Consider the following 14,731-nt stretch of genomic DNA (forward strand, 5'->3'; position numbering starts at 1 on the left):
CTTGGTGGAATGGGAGTGTTGGCAGACCACAACCCAAGGAGAGAGCTTGCATCCTTCCAGGTGGTCTCTTTCACAATGACATTGGCTCTGCCTGCACAGAAGCCTCTCCTACCATGTTTCCCTGAAAATCAGACCTAGCCGGACAATCAACTTTAATGTGTCTTTTGGAGGAAAAATTAATATAAGACCCGGTATTATATTATACCAGGTCTTATAGTAAAATAAGACCGGGTCTTATATTAATTTTTGCTCCAAAAGACGCATTAGAGCTGATTGTCTGGCTAGGTCTTATTTTCGGGGAAACACGGTAGCTTTGGCTTTAGGGAAGCCAAGAGGAGAGGAGTGTAGGTTGTCTTGCTTCCTATCCAGCTACACCAGTTCATCCTATACCCCCAGTGGTCTTTCCCTTTTCAAGGTCTCAAAAGCAGAGAAACCAACCCAGGTGCAGCTTTTCAAAGTAATGAATGAGGCAGGGCTTCTGAGAGACATGGTGTCTGTTGCCGTTCATTTTAAACAGAGATACAAAATATTATTAAATGTATATTTTTAATAAAGCCAATAGTTATTTTACTTATAGGAGCTTTAAAAGATACAAAATGTATAGTTCCAGTTTGGAAGCGTTGTAACTACTCACACTGTGTCCTGCTGATGCCTGAGCAAGGCAGCCACGCGCGGCCACGCAAAGGACACACACACGCACGCACGCACACACATGCGCTTTGGCGAGACGCCCGCCAAGCGCAGCACCTGGAATTACCAGTGTTCAGAGCAAGGTGGTACTGAGAACACAGCACCTACCAGGAGAGCACACATAGACAGCTTCACACAGTCTCACAGCCCATGGAGATGCAATTACAAAATGTCTTAAGAAAAACAGACTAGAAAGGGACAATGAGCGATGCTGATGTCAGCTGTACTGGGGCATCAAGGACGGACCTCTGACCAGGGTGAGGTCTTGGGGAGGCACTATTAAAACAAGAGTACTTCAGTATAATAGAACTGGAAATACAGGGTACTGTGAACACGTTACGGAAGGAAATAGAAAACTATCTTACAAGTCAAACAGCCACGAACAACTTCAACAGAGATTAGTGCACACACGGTGACATCTAACACAGACAAGAGCCACGCAGGGTGGGTGCAAAGCACGTGCCTGAAAAAGTCTATGTACAAAAGAGTTCTCTGTAAACATGGTGAGGTGAATGTTCAGAACCCACGGTGACAGGATCAAAAGCACAGGCGGCAACGGCATCCCCACACAGCACAAGACATCACCCGAGGCCTGGGAACAGCCTGGCAACACAGTACTGACGATTCAATGGCTGGGCTCAGACACCCTAAGGGCCCTCTATAGAATTAGTGTGTGTACATATATATATTTTTTTCTTTTTGGTATTTTTAAATATAAATTTACTTATGTCCGTAGAAAAGTGAGAACATAAATGTGTTATTACAATCTTTGCTGGAAAAGCTTATATGGAGTTAGAAAGAATAAACCATTTATTAGTAGTTAACATATATTAAAATGGTTTAATGATTTAAGAAAATATAAAAAAAATATTAATACTGTCAAACTTTCATACCAGAAAATATTATGGATTTTTCTCAATTAGACTTTTTCAAAGATGAAGTATGAAAAATTTAAATAAGTTTTATATAAAGAACTTCTGTAACCTCAATTAATATACAGTGGGATATGTCTACTCTATATAGATATATTTATTATTTCTCAATTTAAGCACCATTAAATTCTTCTGGATCCATTCTGGCTGGAAAAAACCCCTAAATCCACAGGATGTTATCTATTTAATGGCACGTTAACCGAAAATGAGGTTTTTATTTTGTTGTTTTTCTGTTTTTGTCTTTTAAAGAAAATACTTTAAATTCTTATCTATATCTTAATTGGTTTGTCTTGAGCCAGCTCATAAATGTTACTGCAATTCCAAGTGCAGGGGTCTCTGTGCAGCCCTTGACCACACCCCCACCTTCTGACACCATGCTGAGGCCTCTGGCCCTATGTGGAAGGAGCTGAGGGCAGCAGGTGTAGCTTTACCCTGCACACAGACAGCAGCTAGCGGGCTCATTTCCATGCACCATCAGGAATATGCCTCTGACATCAGTTTTATGATCCTGCTTTCGTAAAGCCAGTGAAGGCTGCACCCTCTGGGTGCTGTGGGGGTGGTGAGGGGCTGCCCACCCACAGAAAACCCAGGTGATTGCTTCTGATCACAAATATTCTATATGTTGTCTATTTTGTATAAGCTTAAAAAAAAAATAGTGTTGAACAAAACTCCAGCCGCTGTATTTGTTAACCTTAAAATATTCAATGTGTTTTAGGCAGGAGATGTTTTAACTAAAAACCTATATGAAAAATAGTTATGAAATACAGTGATTGGTGTGGTCATCACTCAATGTGTTTAGGAGGGGGAAGGGGAAGTTTCAAAAGAATGGTCAGTTTTGCTCTCAGCCTTCAGGTCTGATGCCTTCCCAGCACACACACAGTAGGACTACAAACTTGAGAGCTGTGTTTCTCAAAGTGTGGCCTGTGGCCCACCTGCATCAAGATCACCAGAGGTGCTCATTAAGCTCAAAGATCCCCCGCATTTCCCTGAGGCGGGTCAGAGACCTCAGCCTGCAGCTGGCCCTTCAGTGCTCTGATGCCTCCAACATGTGAGAAGCCAGGCATGAAAGGCTTAGAGCTGCCAACCACCCCCATCCCCAAGGATCTCTGCCTGGGACAGGGGTGCACTGGTCCTCTGGGGGGCTGGTGCCAGCTAGTCAGCCCTAGGGTGGGGACACTGGCCCCGACAGCTTTGGGCAGGCAGGTGGGCCAGCCTGGGTCAGTACTGGGGCAAGTAGGCCGGCCTGCGCTCAGCCTTCCCGGGGAAGGCCTTGAAGCCCTTGGATGCTGCCTTGTGTGCTGGTGGGGGTGGGGGCTGCGGTGGAGTCTGCACGTAGGTGAAAGAGGCGGCGCTACAATCGCTGGTTGCAGCCCACACTGGGGACTGCAGCATCTGCATGGTGTCGTTCCACTGGCTGCCAGGGCTGGTGACTGCATAGAGTGGTGCACTTGGGCTAGGCAGTGTGCTGGGCAGCGGGGAAGGGTGTTGCCAGGGTGCTTTGGGCGGCCACGTTTTGGTTTTGTTATCCTGAGAGACAAAAGAAGGTTCTTAGTGGCATTTCTGGCAACTCATCATCTTTCCCCGCCTTCCCCCATCTCTGGCCCTGCTCTTACCTACGAGACAGGGTGAGAGCCCTCCCCCTCCCCACAGCCCTGGAATAGCACTGGCGAACAGAACGTGCAATGATAGAAATGCTCTATGTCTGCACTGTTCAATATACTAGCCCCATGTGCTTAGTGGCTATCGTATTGGACAGCACAGTCCCAGAGCTTCCTCTCCATATGGCTCTGAGTCAGCAGAGATGGCTAATCATTTAGACAAAATCATGGGGGGAAAAGTCATTCACCTCAAACAAAAGCCCTCATTTCTTTGAGGCCCTCTTAAAACTCAAGCTTTGGAACTTTGCTCATGGTCTGTACCCCTTAGAGCCAGCCGTCTGTGCCAGAGCAGAGCGCATCATACCTGATTCATGTCCTCCACTGTGGTAAGAAGAGGTGGTGAGGGCAGTGTGCTGGTCTCCTGCTCTCCACTGCTGTGTTTCCTGAAAGAACCAAGAGCTCAGTGCAGTGGTTGCCTGGCTTCCTGCCCAGCTTACCTCCAGGGGGCATTCTAGCCACTTAGCTCTGGTGTCTCAGGGCATGGGTTCTAGGTGGGGGCCCTTGGGTCCACTGTGCAGGGGGATAATGTGGGTCACCCTCGAATGGTGCACTCCTGCAAGCCATCACAGGGCTGGGGTGGGGGAAGGGGGGCAGGCATGAGGACAGGAACTGGCTGCATCCGCTGTTCTGAGTCCACCAGTTCTGGCCATTTGTTTCTTTATTCAACAGATAGTGACTATTTACCATACACTGAGAATGTGACTAAAACACCAAAAGGTGTTAGTTTTACTAATGACATGCAAAAATTTGTTATAATGTTGAATGACAAAGGCAGGACGTAGCTGGGGTGTAGGTAAATCGTCTATCTGCGGCGCTCCTGCTCGCTGCAGAGGTGGTGCTACAGGTGACTTCTTAGATGTCTACTCGGCCTCTCCAATTTCCCTGTCTCAAACTCCATCCCTGGTTCCACCTTGCTGCTCCCGCATGCCTCCCCATCTCGGTTCACGGGACCCTCTTTCACACAGATGCTCAGGCCAAAAACTTGTGTACTATCCTGATTCTACTCTCTCACATGCACCACTGCCAGTTCCTCACCAGCTGCTCCCTCATTTTGTTCAGCTTCCTGCTCACCAGAGGCCTCCCTGACTCCCATTCTGAAAACAGAAAAGCCACCTGTCCCCTGCATTCTCTCCCCTCGTATCCTGCTTTATTTTCTTCACAGCATCTAACCCAATCCAATATATCTGGTTTTTTCTGTTTGTTTTTTTATCTGCCTTCTCTCAATTGAATATAAGTTCCACAAGGAAGGGGACTTTGCTGTATCACCAATGCCTGGTACATTATAGGTGCCAATGAATGAATGAATGAATGAATTTAACTTTTCTAAGCCTTAGTTCCCTCACTTGTGAACTGGGGGTAAAACAGTCCTTATATAATAAGGTGGTTGCTATGGGATGAACTGTGTCACTGCCCCCCCCATTCATACGTTGACCCCAAATTCATATATTGAAGTCTTTCCCAGTACCTCAGGCTGTGACTGTATTTAGAGAGAATGTGTTTAAACAAGTAATTAAGTTAAAATGAAATCATTAGGGTGGGCTCTAATCCTGTATCACTGGTGCCATTCTAAGAAGAGATTAGGACGTAGACACACGCAGAGGGTAGACCATGTGAGGACACAGAGAGAGGATGGCCATCTGCAAGCAAAGAAGAGAGGCCTCAGAGGGAACCAACCCTGCTGACATCTAGCCTCCAGGACTGCGAGGAAATACATTTTTGTTGTTTAATCCCCTCCAGCCTGTGGTACTTTGTTATGGTAGCCCTAGCAAATACAGTGGTTGTGAGAATTAAGTGAGAAAATGTGCGTGAATGCTTTGCCCAGGGCCTGGCACACAGAAAGCACCCTAGCTGGTATTAGCAATTGCTGTCATCACCACTGTTACTACTCCGTGCAGCCTGACTCAGGTCCCGTTCCGTCTTCATCTACCCACTCCCCACTGCTTATCCAATGAAGCCTGGCCTCCTTTTCCACTTCACAGCATGAGTGGGCATGCTTCTGATGCCCTGGCAGCCCTGCATGCTCTCTATTTCCTGCCCACATCCTTTAGACTGCCACGTCTTGGCCTCTGCTTCCTCACAGCCACAACAGTCTTTTACTCCTAACCAAATTCTTGTCTTAATTTCAGGGCCCATTTTAATTTTTGTGATTACTGTTGAAAACTTCTTAGCTCTGAATATACTATGTTACTATTTTTTTTCCCCTTGAAATACCACTCAGAGGTCATTTTATACAGTTCCACCTTTGACAAAGAAACTGAGGGTCAGTCCGGGCCAGACCCTTGTCCGGAGCTACAAAACCTGTTGGTGAGTCCTGCTTAGAACTTGGTTGTCCTGGTCCTGCTCCCCCCACAGAAAGGGCTGCGTCCTGCAAGGCACAGGCCAACATCAGCAGGCCCTGTCTCAGAATCGTCCCTTGCCTGTCATACTGGTAGTTCTGGCTGCCGCTGGCATGACACTGTTCTGCCAGCAAAACCTCAACCCAATGTTAGTCACCTGGGCTATAAGCCTGTGTGGTGGCCCCACAGGGGCCTCAGCAAGACAGTGCCAGAAGAGGCCTCTGCCTTTGTCACACAAGGCCGACGGGGAAGGATGGGGCTCCTGAGCTTTCCAGAGGAATAAGCTATGGGTGACATTTACATGCCCCTCTGTCCTTTGATTTAGAAATCCCTTCATACCTTCTCTGCTTGACAGCAGCAACGAGGTCAGGCCCTGAAAACATGGAGAACAGGCTGTCCCCATTGGCAGAGGACGTCTCGTCACTCGAGCTGGCTGAGTCTCCCTGAGTACCCGACCAGCCGCTGTGCAGGCCATCCCTGAAAGCCAAAGAGAGAAGCTGGTCCCAGGCCTCCTGTAGCCAGCCTGGCCACTGGCTGGACAGCCCCAAGGCCAGCCCCCCCGCCCCCCCACCCAAGCCGTAAAAAACAGTCTTTACTCTGTATTCATCTCACAACCAAATAGTGGTCTCTTGTCTCCTGTATGAAGGTCAAACCTGCATTGTTTAAGGGTCAATTTTATTTTTGATCCACAGTTGGGAATCCATGTATGTGGAGGGTCAACTTAAGTTATACGTGGGTTTTTGACTTCTCGGTGGGGCAATGCCCCTAACCCCCGAGGTGTTCAAGGGTCAACAGTAATACAAGCATCACTGACCTTTATTCCTCTTAGAAGCCTGTGGTTTCTCTATGAAATTCACTTTATAGCAAACAAAAAGTTGAGGTGGTCTTTAGCTACCCAGATGTGAAAAATCAATCCCAAGTTGTTTTTACGATGAAAATCCACAGTTCTCTCCATACACTGGAATCTAAAACGTGTACCTTTGCCTTTTACAGGCTACAAGGGTGACATTCCATCAATCACACGGGTTTCATAGACATGCTCATTTCAGCATAAAGACAGTGTTAGACATGCAATTACTTCATAAACACTATCAAACAAGATCCTTGTCTAGGGCAGCAGTCTATCCTGAAAATCAATTTATACCAATGGTGTGTTCACAGGGACACATCACAACACTTGGCATCCTACAGTCAGTCAATCACAAAACTCTGACTCCCTGAAGATGTGACCATGTGTCACTCACCTGCAGGCTTGAAACTGAATTACTTGGTAAGAGTGTATAAAGGCCCACGGCAGATACCCAGGTCCCAAACCTGGCTTCCCCACCACACCCAGCACTCACCCTTCTGTGAAAAACTCTGGGAAAGGCCAGGTCCGATGGGCATCATCCATGGGTGGCCAGTGTCCCCGGGGGTTGCCTGGGCGGCGACCATGCTGGACTTGCCGCTTCTGCTGCATTGCTTGGCTCACTCCTGCCACATAGCGTGCAAACTCGGGGTCTGAACCCACTGTGTTAAGACAAAGGGACAATAGGGTTTAGAGCCAAACTGGCCTCGTTTCCTTTGCTACCTTCTGAGGATGTGCTGGTCACACATAAAGTGAAAAGTGGTGAGTTGCTGCCAGGCCTGTGCCCAGAGCTGGCTGCGGGATTTGCCTAGGAGCCTGTAATGGTGAGAGGGGACTGAAGTTCAGGTATGGTGTGTGCATGGGGATTGTCAGGACAGGTTATGCCTGAGAAGAGGCAGGCGGAACGTGAACAAGAGACAGAGAGAGCGCGCTAAAGGTTTGCGTTAGCCATGTCTAAATATTAAAGACAAATGCCAGGTACTTAAAAATTTTCCAATGTCTGATGCTATGTACTTAACAACTTAGAAAATCAGATGATGACTTCAGCCAAATGAAAATCTGGACGTTATCAAAGCAGCAGGCCAGGGTCAGCCAGATAGACAATATGGCCATTCCCACTTCGGCCCAACCATGATCCAGTATTTTCCTGGATATGGGATGGCAGACCTGCTCATTCAGTCTGAAGATAGTAAGAGTAGAAATGAATAACATGAAATTTCAGAGGTGACTGGAAACATATTGGACAGAACTGAGTGAGGACCCGTAGGGAAGTAAAAGTGGGAGAAAAAAAACAGCACAGAAGGCATTTAGAGGAAGAATCAAAAAGATATGGCAGTGGCGGCTGGTTGGCTCAGTGGTTAGACCACAGTGCTCGTCAAACCAAGGTCACCGGTTCGATTCCACACAGGCCAGTGAGCTGCGCCCTCCACAGCTAGACTGAAAATGACAACTTGACTTGGAGCTGATGGATCTTGGAAAAACACACAGTTCTCCAATATTCCCCAATAAAAATTTTAAGAAGATATGGCAGGAAAATATCTATGGTACACAAACTGAATATGACTCAGCAATGTGTATGTTTTAGCTTCAAGTTGGGAAAGATACTGAAGCACGATCCCATTGTTAGATTGTTCTCGGGGTGCTGCCACGGGACTACTGCATGAAACTATGCCGTTTGTGCCCTGCAGCAAGATGTCCACACAAGGGGGGAACAGGCTGAAATCAAGGCCCATGCCAGCGAGTCAAGCCACGCCCCCAGGGGCTGGGTGTGCCTGTTCAGAGGGGCATTCCGTTCTAACTGGCTCTGCCCACGAGGGTGCCTTCCAGAATTCACCTGTCCAGTGGAGTGCCCTTCCTTAAGTTGCAAAAAGGGCTATACAGACTTTCTGCCCTTGGGGCAGGGTCTGCAGGAAGCTATTATTAGGGACTTGAAGGTCAGAAAGGAACACTCAGAAGGAAAAGCTAGTAGGATTCGCAGGCTGTCCGCGTCTCAACAGGGATCAACAGTGGTAAAATTCTGCCAAACACCATTTATAATCTAGTTACATGACTGTCAAAAAATGTATAGACTGTTGAGCAATTGAGAAAATGTGCCATGCCCACCCCTGTAGCTCGCTCCTCCATAGCAGGTGGAACTGTTTGCTCTTCTTGTACCCCAGGGTCCAAGGTTCCCCACATCTACCCACCCAAGGAGAGCAAGAACAAGAGAGCATGAGGAGCAGTTTGAGGAATTTTCAGAAGATATAAGAAAACACTTTTCTTGAATAGTTAATGCTGGGTTGTTTTATCAGGGAATCTTTACTCCAGGTGGTTGTTTATATAAATATTTGCTATACTTGTTTATATTTCACAGTACTCCCCTTGTGAAATATATTTTTGACTTCCTTATACCTTTTGCTAGAGAAAAAAGTAATTTCTATATATTTGTCTTGCATTTACCCACCTTACCAGACTCACTAATTCTAGAGGTTCTTTTAATTGAGTCTTGTTTTTTTCCAATTCTATTGCCAGCAAAGAGATGTGCTTTTTAATTTATCTTTTTTAAAGATATACCTCTTACTTCCCTTAGTTTTGTCTTGCTGTATCTGCTAGGAAGGTCAAGACAGTTATATGCTATTGGTAGTTAACTGTTGCCACCCCGTCTGGGTCTAGATTTTAATTGGATGATTTTGTTTCACTATATAAAGTGCTACTTACTACTGGCTTTTGGTAGATAGTCTTTTTTATATTCAAGAAATTTCCTTCATGTTTTACTTTGAGGGGTTTATTTATTTTTAAAGAATTGCTGGTGTCTTTTATCAAATGTCTTCATAGCATCTATTATATGAGTTTTTCTCATTTAATTGGTTGATATGATGGATTACTGTACAGTAGAATTCCTTATTCTGAACCAACTTACAACCCCGAAGTAAACCATGTTTAGTAACTATATTACTCTTTTGATACACTGCTGGATTTCCGTATATGTATCCATAGTAATACATGAGATGTACTACCGTTGTTTCCCCGAAAATAAGACATAGCCGGATCATTAGCTCTAATGCGTCTATTGGAGCAAAACTTAATATAAGACCCGGTATTATATTATTCTGTAATATTATATTGTTACAGAATAATATAATACTTGGTCTTATGACCGTCATAGTAAAATAAGACTGGGTCTTGTATTAATTTTTGTTCCAAAAGACGCGTTACAGCTGATTGTCTGGATAGGTCTTACTTTCGGGGAAACACTGTATAGTTTACTTTTTGTATAATCCTTATAAAGTTTTTACGGTAAAAATCATGGTGGCTGCATAATTACCTTTCCAATGTCTTGTGAAACAGGCAGGTTTTCTACTTCTTGGTGCAATTTTGGTAATGTATATTTTATTAGGAAAGAATCTATTTTCCATTCAGCTTTCAAATGTGTTGTCATCAATCATATGTAGTAATGTCTTAAAGTTCTTTAACTCTCCTATATATCTGCAGTAGTTATGTCTCCTTCCTCTTTCCTAATCTTGTTTCTCTTTGTTCTCTGTTACTCTGTTATAATAAATTGGTTTATCTATTTTAGTGGTCTTCCAAAGACTTTTCAGATTTATAATTTCTACTATATTTTTCTTTTAAATTTAATTTTGGCTTTTTATCCTTAATTCACTCTACCTCCTAGTTTATTTTTGTTTTATTTCTAAGTTATTTTTTGTTTTACTAACTTAAAATTTCTAAGTTAATTTCCTAAGAGAACTCTGGTGGTATTTTCACACTGTGTAGGCCAGGAGAAGCCATATTCTGTGAAGGCAGGCAGGTAGGTACCTACCTACCATCTTCCATAGGTCCTGGAGGTTAGGCAAAAAGAATCACAGGACAGGTTATATAATTAGGAAAAAAGCAGCCCACAAAGGGCCAGCTGCCTTGGCACCCACGGATGGAGGGCCCAGACTGGAGCCCCGCTTAACCACGGGACTTTGAGCCATTCAAGTAACTTCTTCTCTTCTGCCTTCATCCTGTCCTTTGTACAAAGAAAAAGAGCTCCACTTACCTTCTCAGCCTCATTCTCACTACTTCCAACCTTTGCTAGATCTGCCCCATACTAACCACCACACAGGCAGAAAGGGTCTTTAAAGTCACTTCCCCACAAGTCAGGCTGTGGCAGACCGGTCCAGTGAAGTCCTCAGTGATTACATTTATGTTAAATCCCCGAGGTGGGGAGTGGAGACTCACGTACCTGCAGGATCAAAAGGCAGAATCTCTCCCAACATTCCAAAGACTCCTTCACTTTGGTCACGGTTTGGCCAGGTGTTATTTCTAGGTCCCTGTGGCTTCTGTCCCAACACCTCTGACATCACATTATCCATATAGCTGCTCACCAGACCCAAGCTGTACAAGTCAGAACTGAGATCAGATATGCCAGGCCACTGGCCAAGAGGAGACAGACCCGCTCCAACGGGTTGTGCTGGCTGCTGGGATGAGCCATGTACCCATTTCCCAGGGGCCCGAGGCTGGGGCGGGGGCTGCTGCGATCCAATTGGTTGTAGCAGGTGTTGGTAGTACTGGACCTGGGGTTGTTGTTGCTTTGGGGACTGCTGCTGAGGTGCCAGGCCTGGCTGGGGTGTCAGAGGTGTGTGCGTCCCAGCCTGGGGCGGCCGCGGTGGAGGGGGCACTGGCAGTGGTGGCTGCTGTGGTTGCATGGCTCCTGCCTTTTGCTCAGTCACCATGGCTACGGCAGAATTGCGCCTCGTCACTAATGGAGAGCCCTGATGTGACTGGCCCATATTAAAGCCCGAGAGAAAATCTATCACCTCCTGCATTTCCTGATCTGTGGGCAAGTTCATACCCTTCTCGTCCTTGCCGTCATCCCCTCGCAGAAAGTTGTCATGCCTCTCTGTGAGAAAACCATTGGCCATCTGATTACTGGAATTCGGAGCTGACTGTGAAGGGTCTGTAGTCCTAGGGAAATTACCAATGTTCAAAATGCTTTGTAACCTTGAGTCAATATTACTGGGCACTTTGGCCTTCTCTTCTGAACACCCAGCTATGAAGGTGTTTTTGGAAGGGGTACTGAGGATGGAATAATTTGTGCTGCTGCTAGAGCTGCTGGTACATGAAGCTCTCTTGGTGAACCGGGATGTCAGTTTGGAGAATGTCTTCTGCAGGCCACCTGAAGATTTGTTTCCATGTCCAGAAGGCAGGTCAGCCTGATTCCCAAAATCACAGATCTCCCTTTGAAGCTGGATCTGTATGCAGGGTAAAGCTTGTTCCCTAATAACAGAAATGTATTAGAAAAAAAAAAAAAGACAAATATACAAATTGGATAATGAAATGGATCTCTTTGTTTAAGGAAGACTTTAAGAATTTTCAAAAAAGACCTCTCTTGGTGGTATTAGGTTCACTTATTTTATTCAATGAACACCCAAGAGTTTTAATTAAGTGTGCATAATAAGCACTGACTATATTTATTATTTTTTTAAAAATCTACAGCGTCTAACATAGGACTGCGAAAATGACATCAGGATTGGGGCCTGAGGAGTCTGAGCAAAACCCTGTACCTGCGGCACAGGAAAGCAAAGCATGGCTAGAGTGGGGGATGTGACTGGCAGAGGCCTGCTTTGTGCCTGGAGGGCAGAGACTGAGAGCCTGGCAGATCCAGCAGAGGGACAATGGACAAATCCACAAAGCAAAGAGGGGTGGGTGGGCAGGACTCAGGGACACTAGGCAGCACTGCTGTCCTTAGAAGTACTTTACAGACAGTGCCAAGAACAGATGGGTGTTACTGCTAAAGTTTTCCCGAGCACTTCTAGTCTGGAAGAGAGCACTGGAGATAGAAAGGGTCCTGGGCAGGAGCTGAGGCAGATGATGGCTGGTGCAACCTCACTGTGCTGGGTCTCTGTGTGCTCATGAGTTAAGAAAAGGGGAGGACGCATGGCTAGATGTTTAAGGTTCCTTCCTGTTCTAAGGTAAACAATTCACAAAGGGATAATTTTGCAACTGTCAGCTACTTTCAGATATGAAGTTCATGCAAGATATAAGTAAATTTGCTAAACATTTCTCTGCTCTTAGTCCATAAGGAGAACATGAGCTGGGTTAAAATCCTCTTGATGGATTTCCTCTCAAGTGATAAAATAAATGAAGGCAGAAATGTTAACAAACTGGGGAGTCGGGGTAAAGGGCACAGAGCAATCCGCTGCACTATTCTTGCAACTGTTGTGTAAGTTTGAAATTATTCCAAAATAAAACGTTACCAAAAAGTTCTCTTTCTTGTGTTATAGACTCACATACTATCAGTGACGTGAGCACACATGAAACTCTGTCCCTAGGTGTGCACCAATTGAAAGCAAACCAATTCAAGTGACAGATGGGGACACCAACCTCCCTGCCCTCCAGCGGTTGAGGTCCAGGACAGCTGTGTAGAGCACGTCCACCAGCCCCAGGGTCTTCTCGGGATCCAGGCTTCTCTGCAGCAGGGACATGGTAGCGGGGTCTTCTTTCAGGCACCTAGGCACAAACCAGGCTGTGTTAGTCGTGGCTGCACTTCTCTGCAAGGGTGTTCCAAGCAGGCCTCGTGCAAAAGGCTATAGTTTGCACCAAATAAAAATTTATTAATTATAAGAACGTTTAGAGAATGACAGGGCTAACAGGAACTTGTTGCTATGCAAAAGGAAGAGGAAGCAATAGGGTCTGGGGTGTCCATGGATTTCCAACTAGAGTCCATTTGGTAGGAAAAGAAGGGTTCAGTGGAGGGGCTGCCTTCCAGGGCCCTAAAGCCCTCTCACTGTCCAACAGCCAGCTGCAGCCCTGACTTTCCTCTCCACCCTGCTGAGATTCCGTGGTCTGGCACAGTATCTATTCCTTTGCAAACTCTTTCCTTGATGCCCCTGACCCTCCCTTCCTCTACAGCTCTTCACACCTGTACCCAAGAAACTGAGGATCAATGGAGGGAAAACCCTCACAGTCTGCCACCGGGATTCACCGTAGATTTCAGGTAAGGAACAAACATGACCTCCCCATAAATTAATTTTTCCCTTTTCCAAGACGACTGCTTCACCGCTCCTCCCCTCTCCTTAAAGCTCTGCTATCTCTACCCACTCGCCTGTTCTTTCCTTTCTCAACTCTCACTTAGTTGAGAAAACACGTAAGCAGATGGGCTCTACTTCATTCCCCTCTCCACTAGTTCTGCCATCTCACCTGTGTCCCCGTCCCCACACCCTGCCTTCCCCTCCCATCACAGCAGAAGACAGAAACAGGCCCTGCCCTTACCGCAGGCTGACCTCCACCTGAGTGCTTCATGCTACCCTTCTGCTTTCCCAAGGACCTCACTCACGTAATCACCTCATTTCTCCGCTGTGATAGTCCCTTTGGCAAACAAATCAGTCTCACCAACCACCTTCTCTTAGCCCCACATTCCCCTCCAGGCAGTGCCCCATTTCTCTGTACCCCATTTTGGCAAAGCACATCGTCTCCTCCTCTGCCTTATCTCCTATTCCTCTCACCCCACTCTGCCTGGGCTTTCATCCGCATAACTCCACTAAAATACCGTAGCTTTTGTCCAACAGCTTAGATCTTGCCAAAGTCAAAGGTCAGTTACCTGTCTCCACCTCACTTAATCTGTCAGCGACACTGTGCAATGTTTCTTTCCTCCTGGATCCCTGTCTTCTGCAGCTTCGGAGATCCCAATCTTGCTCCATTTTCCTCCTACCTGGCTGGCAGCTCCTTTTTTCCTCCCCTGCTGACTCCTCCTGCTCCTCTTTCCCCTACCTCTCTGTACGGTGACATGTTCCAGGCTTTGTCCTCTGTTCTGAAAGTGCTGCATTGATCCTGCATAGACTATCCCTACACTGAAGATTCAAATCACCTTCACCAGCCTAAACCTTCCCCCTCAACTCTACCTTCACATATCAACTGCATGCTTGACAGCTCTCCTTGCACACCTGACAGGTAGTTCAAAGGTCTCCTGGTCAGCGCAACCCTTGACTCCTCTCTGCCTCACCAGAACCCACTCTGATTCCTACGATCTTCTTCAATAAGGAAACGACGCAGCTGTCTACCCCAAACCTACAAGTGACCTCTAGCTTTCTCACATCCTACAGTAATCCATAAGCAAATCCTGACTGCTCTTCTCCTAAAACATAGTCTGCATCCAAGCACTTCTCACCATCTCTCTTATTACCGCTTTACTCTAAGAAACTACCATCTGTGTCTCAGGACCAACCTCCCAACTGGTCTTTTCTCCTCTCTGGTCCCTCCAAGGCCCACCCTCCACACAGCAGCCAGAGTGAGCCTCCTACATCA

General features: G+C 46.2%; 1 protein-coding gene across 8 annotated transcripts in view; it reads right to left on the reverse strand.

The window, feature by feature from the left end:
* Positions 1-527: 527 nt before the first annotated feature.
* Positions 528-14,731, reverse strand: part of GARRE1 (granule associated Rac and RHOG effector 1) — a 73,059-nt gene continuing 58,855 nt past the window's right edge. For all 8 annotated transcript variants that reach the window (XM_019742672.3, XM_074314414.2, XM_074314415.2 and 5 more), the window contains 6 exons: positions 12,812-12,937; positions 10,671-11,704; positions 6,960-7,125; positions 5,956-6,093; positions 3,585-3,663; positions 528-3,149 (listed from right to left, as the gene is read on the reverse strand). In XM_019742672.3, the coding sequence (XP_019598231.2) occupies positions 2,841-3,149; positions 3,585-3,663; positions 5,956-6,093; positions 6,960-7,125; positions 10,671-11,704; positions 12,812-12,937 (1,852 nt within the window). In that variant the 3' untranslated portion in view covers positions 528-2,840. The remainder of the gene's footprint in view (positions 3,150-3,584; positions 3,664-5,955; positions 6,094-6,959; positions 7,126-10,670; positions 11,705-12,811; positions 12,938-14,731) is intronic.

The sequence above is a fragment of the Rhinolophus sinicus genome, chromosome 8 (assembly GCF_057876585.1).
Source record: "Rhinolophus sinicus isolate RSI-liver-muscle chromosome 8, RSI-T2T, whole genome shotgun sequence".
Lineage (NCBI taxonomy): Eukaryota > Metazoa > Chordata > Mammalia > Chiroptera > Rhinolophidae > Rhinolophus > Rhinolophus sinicus.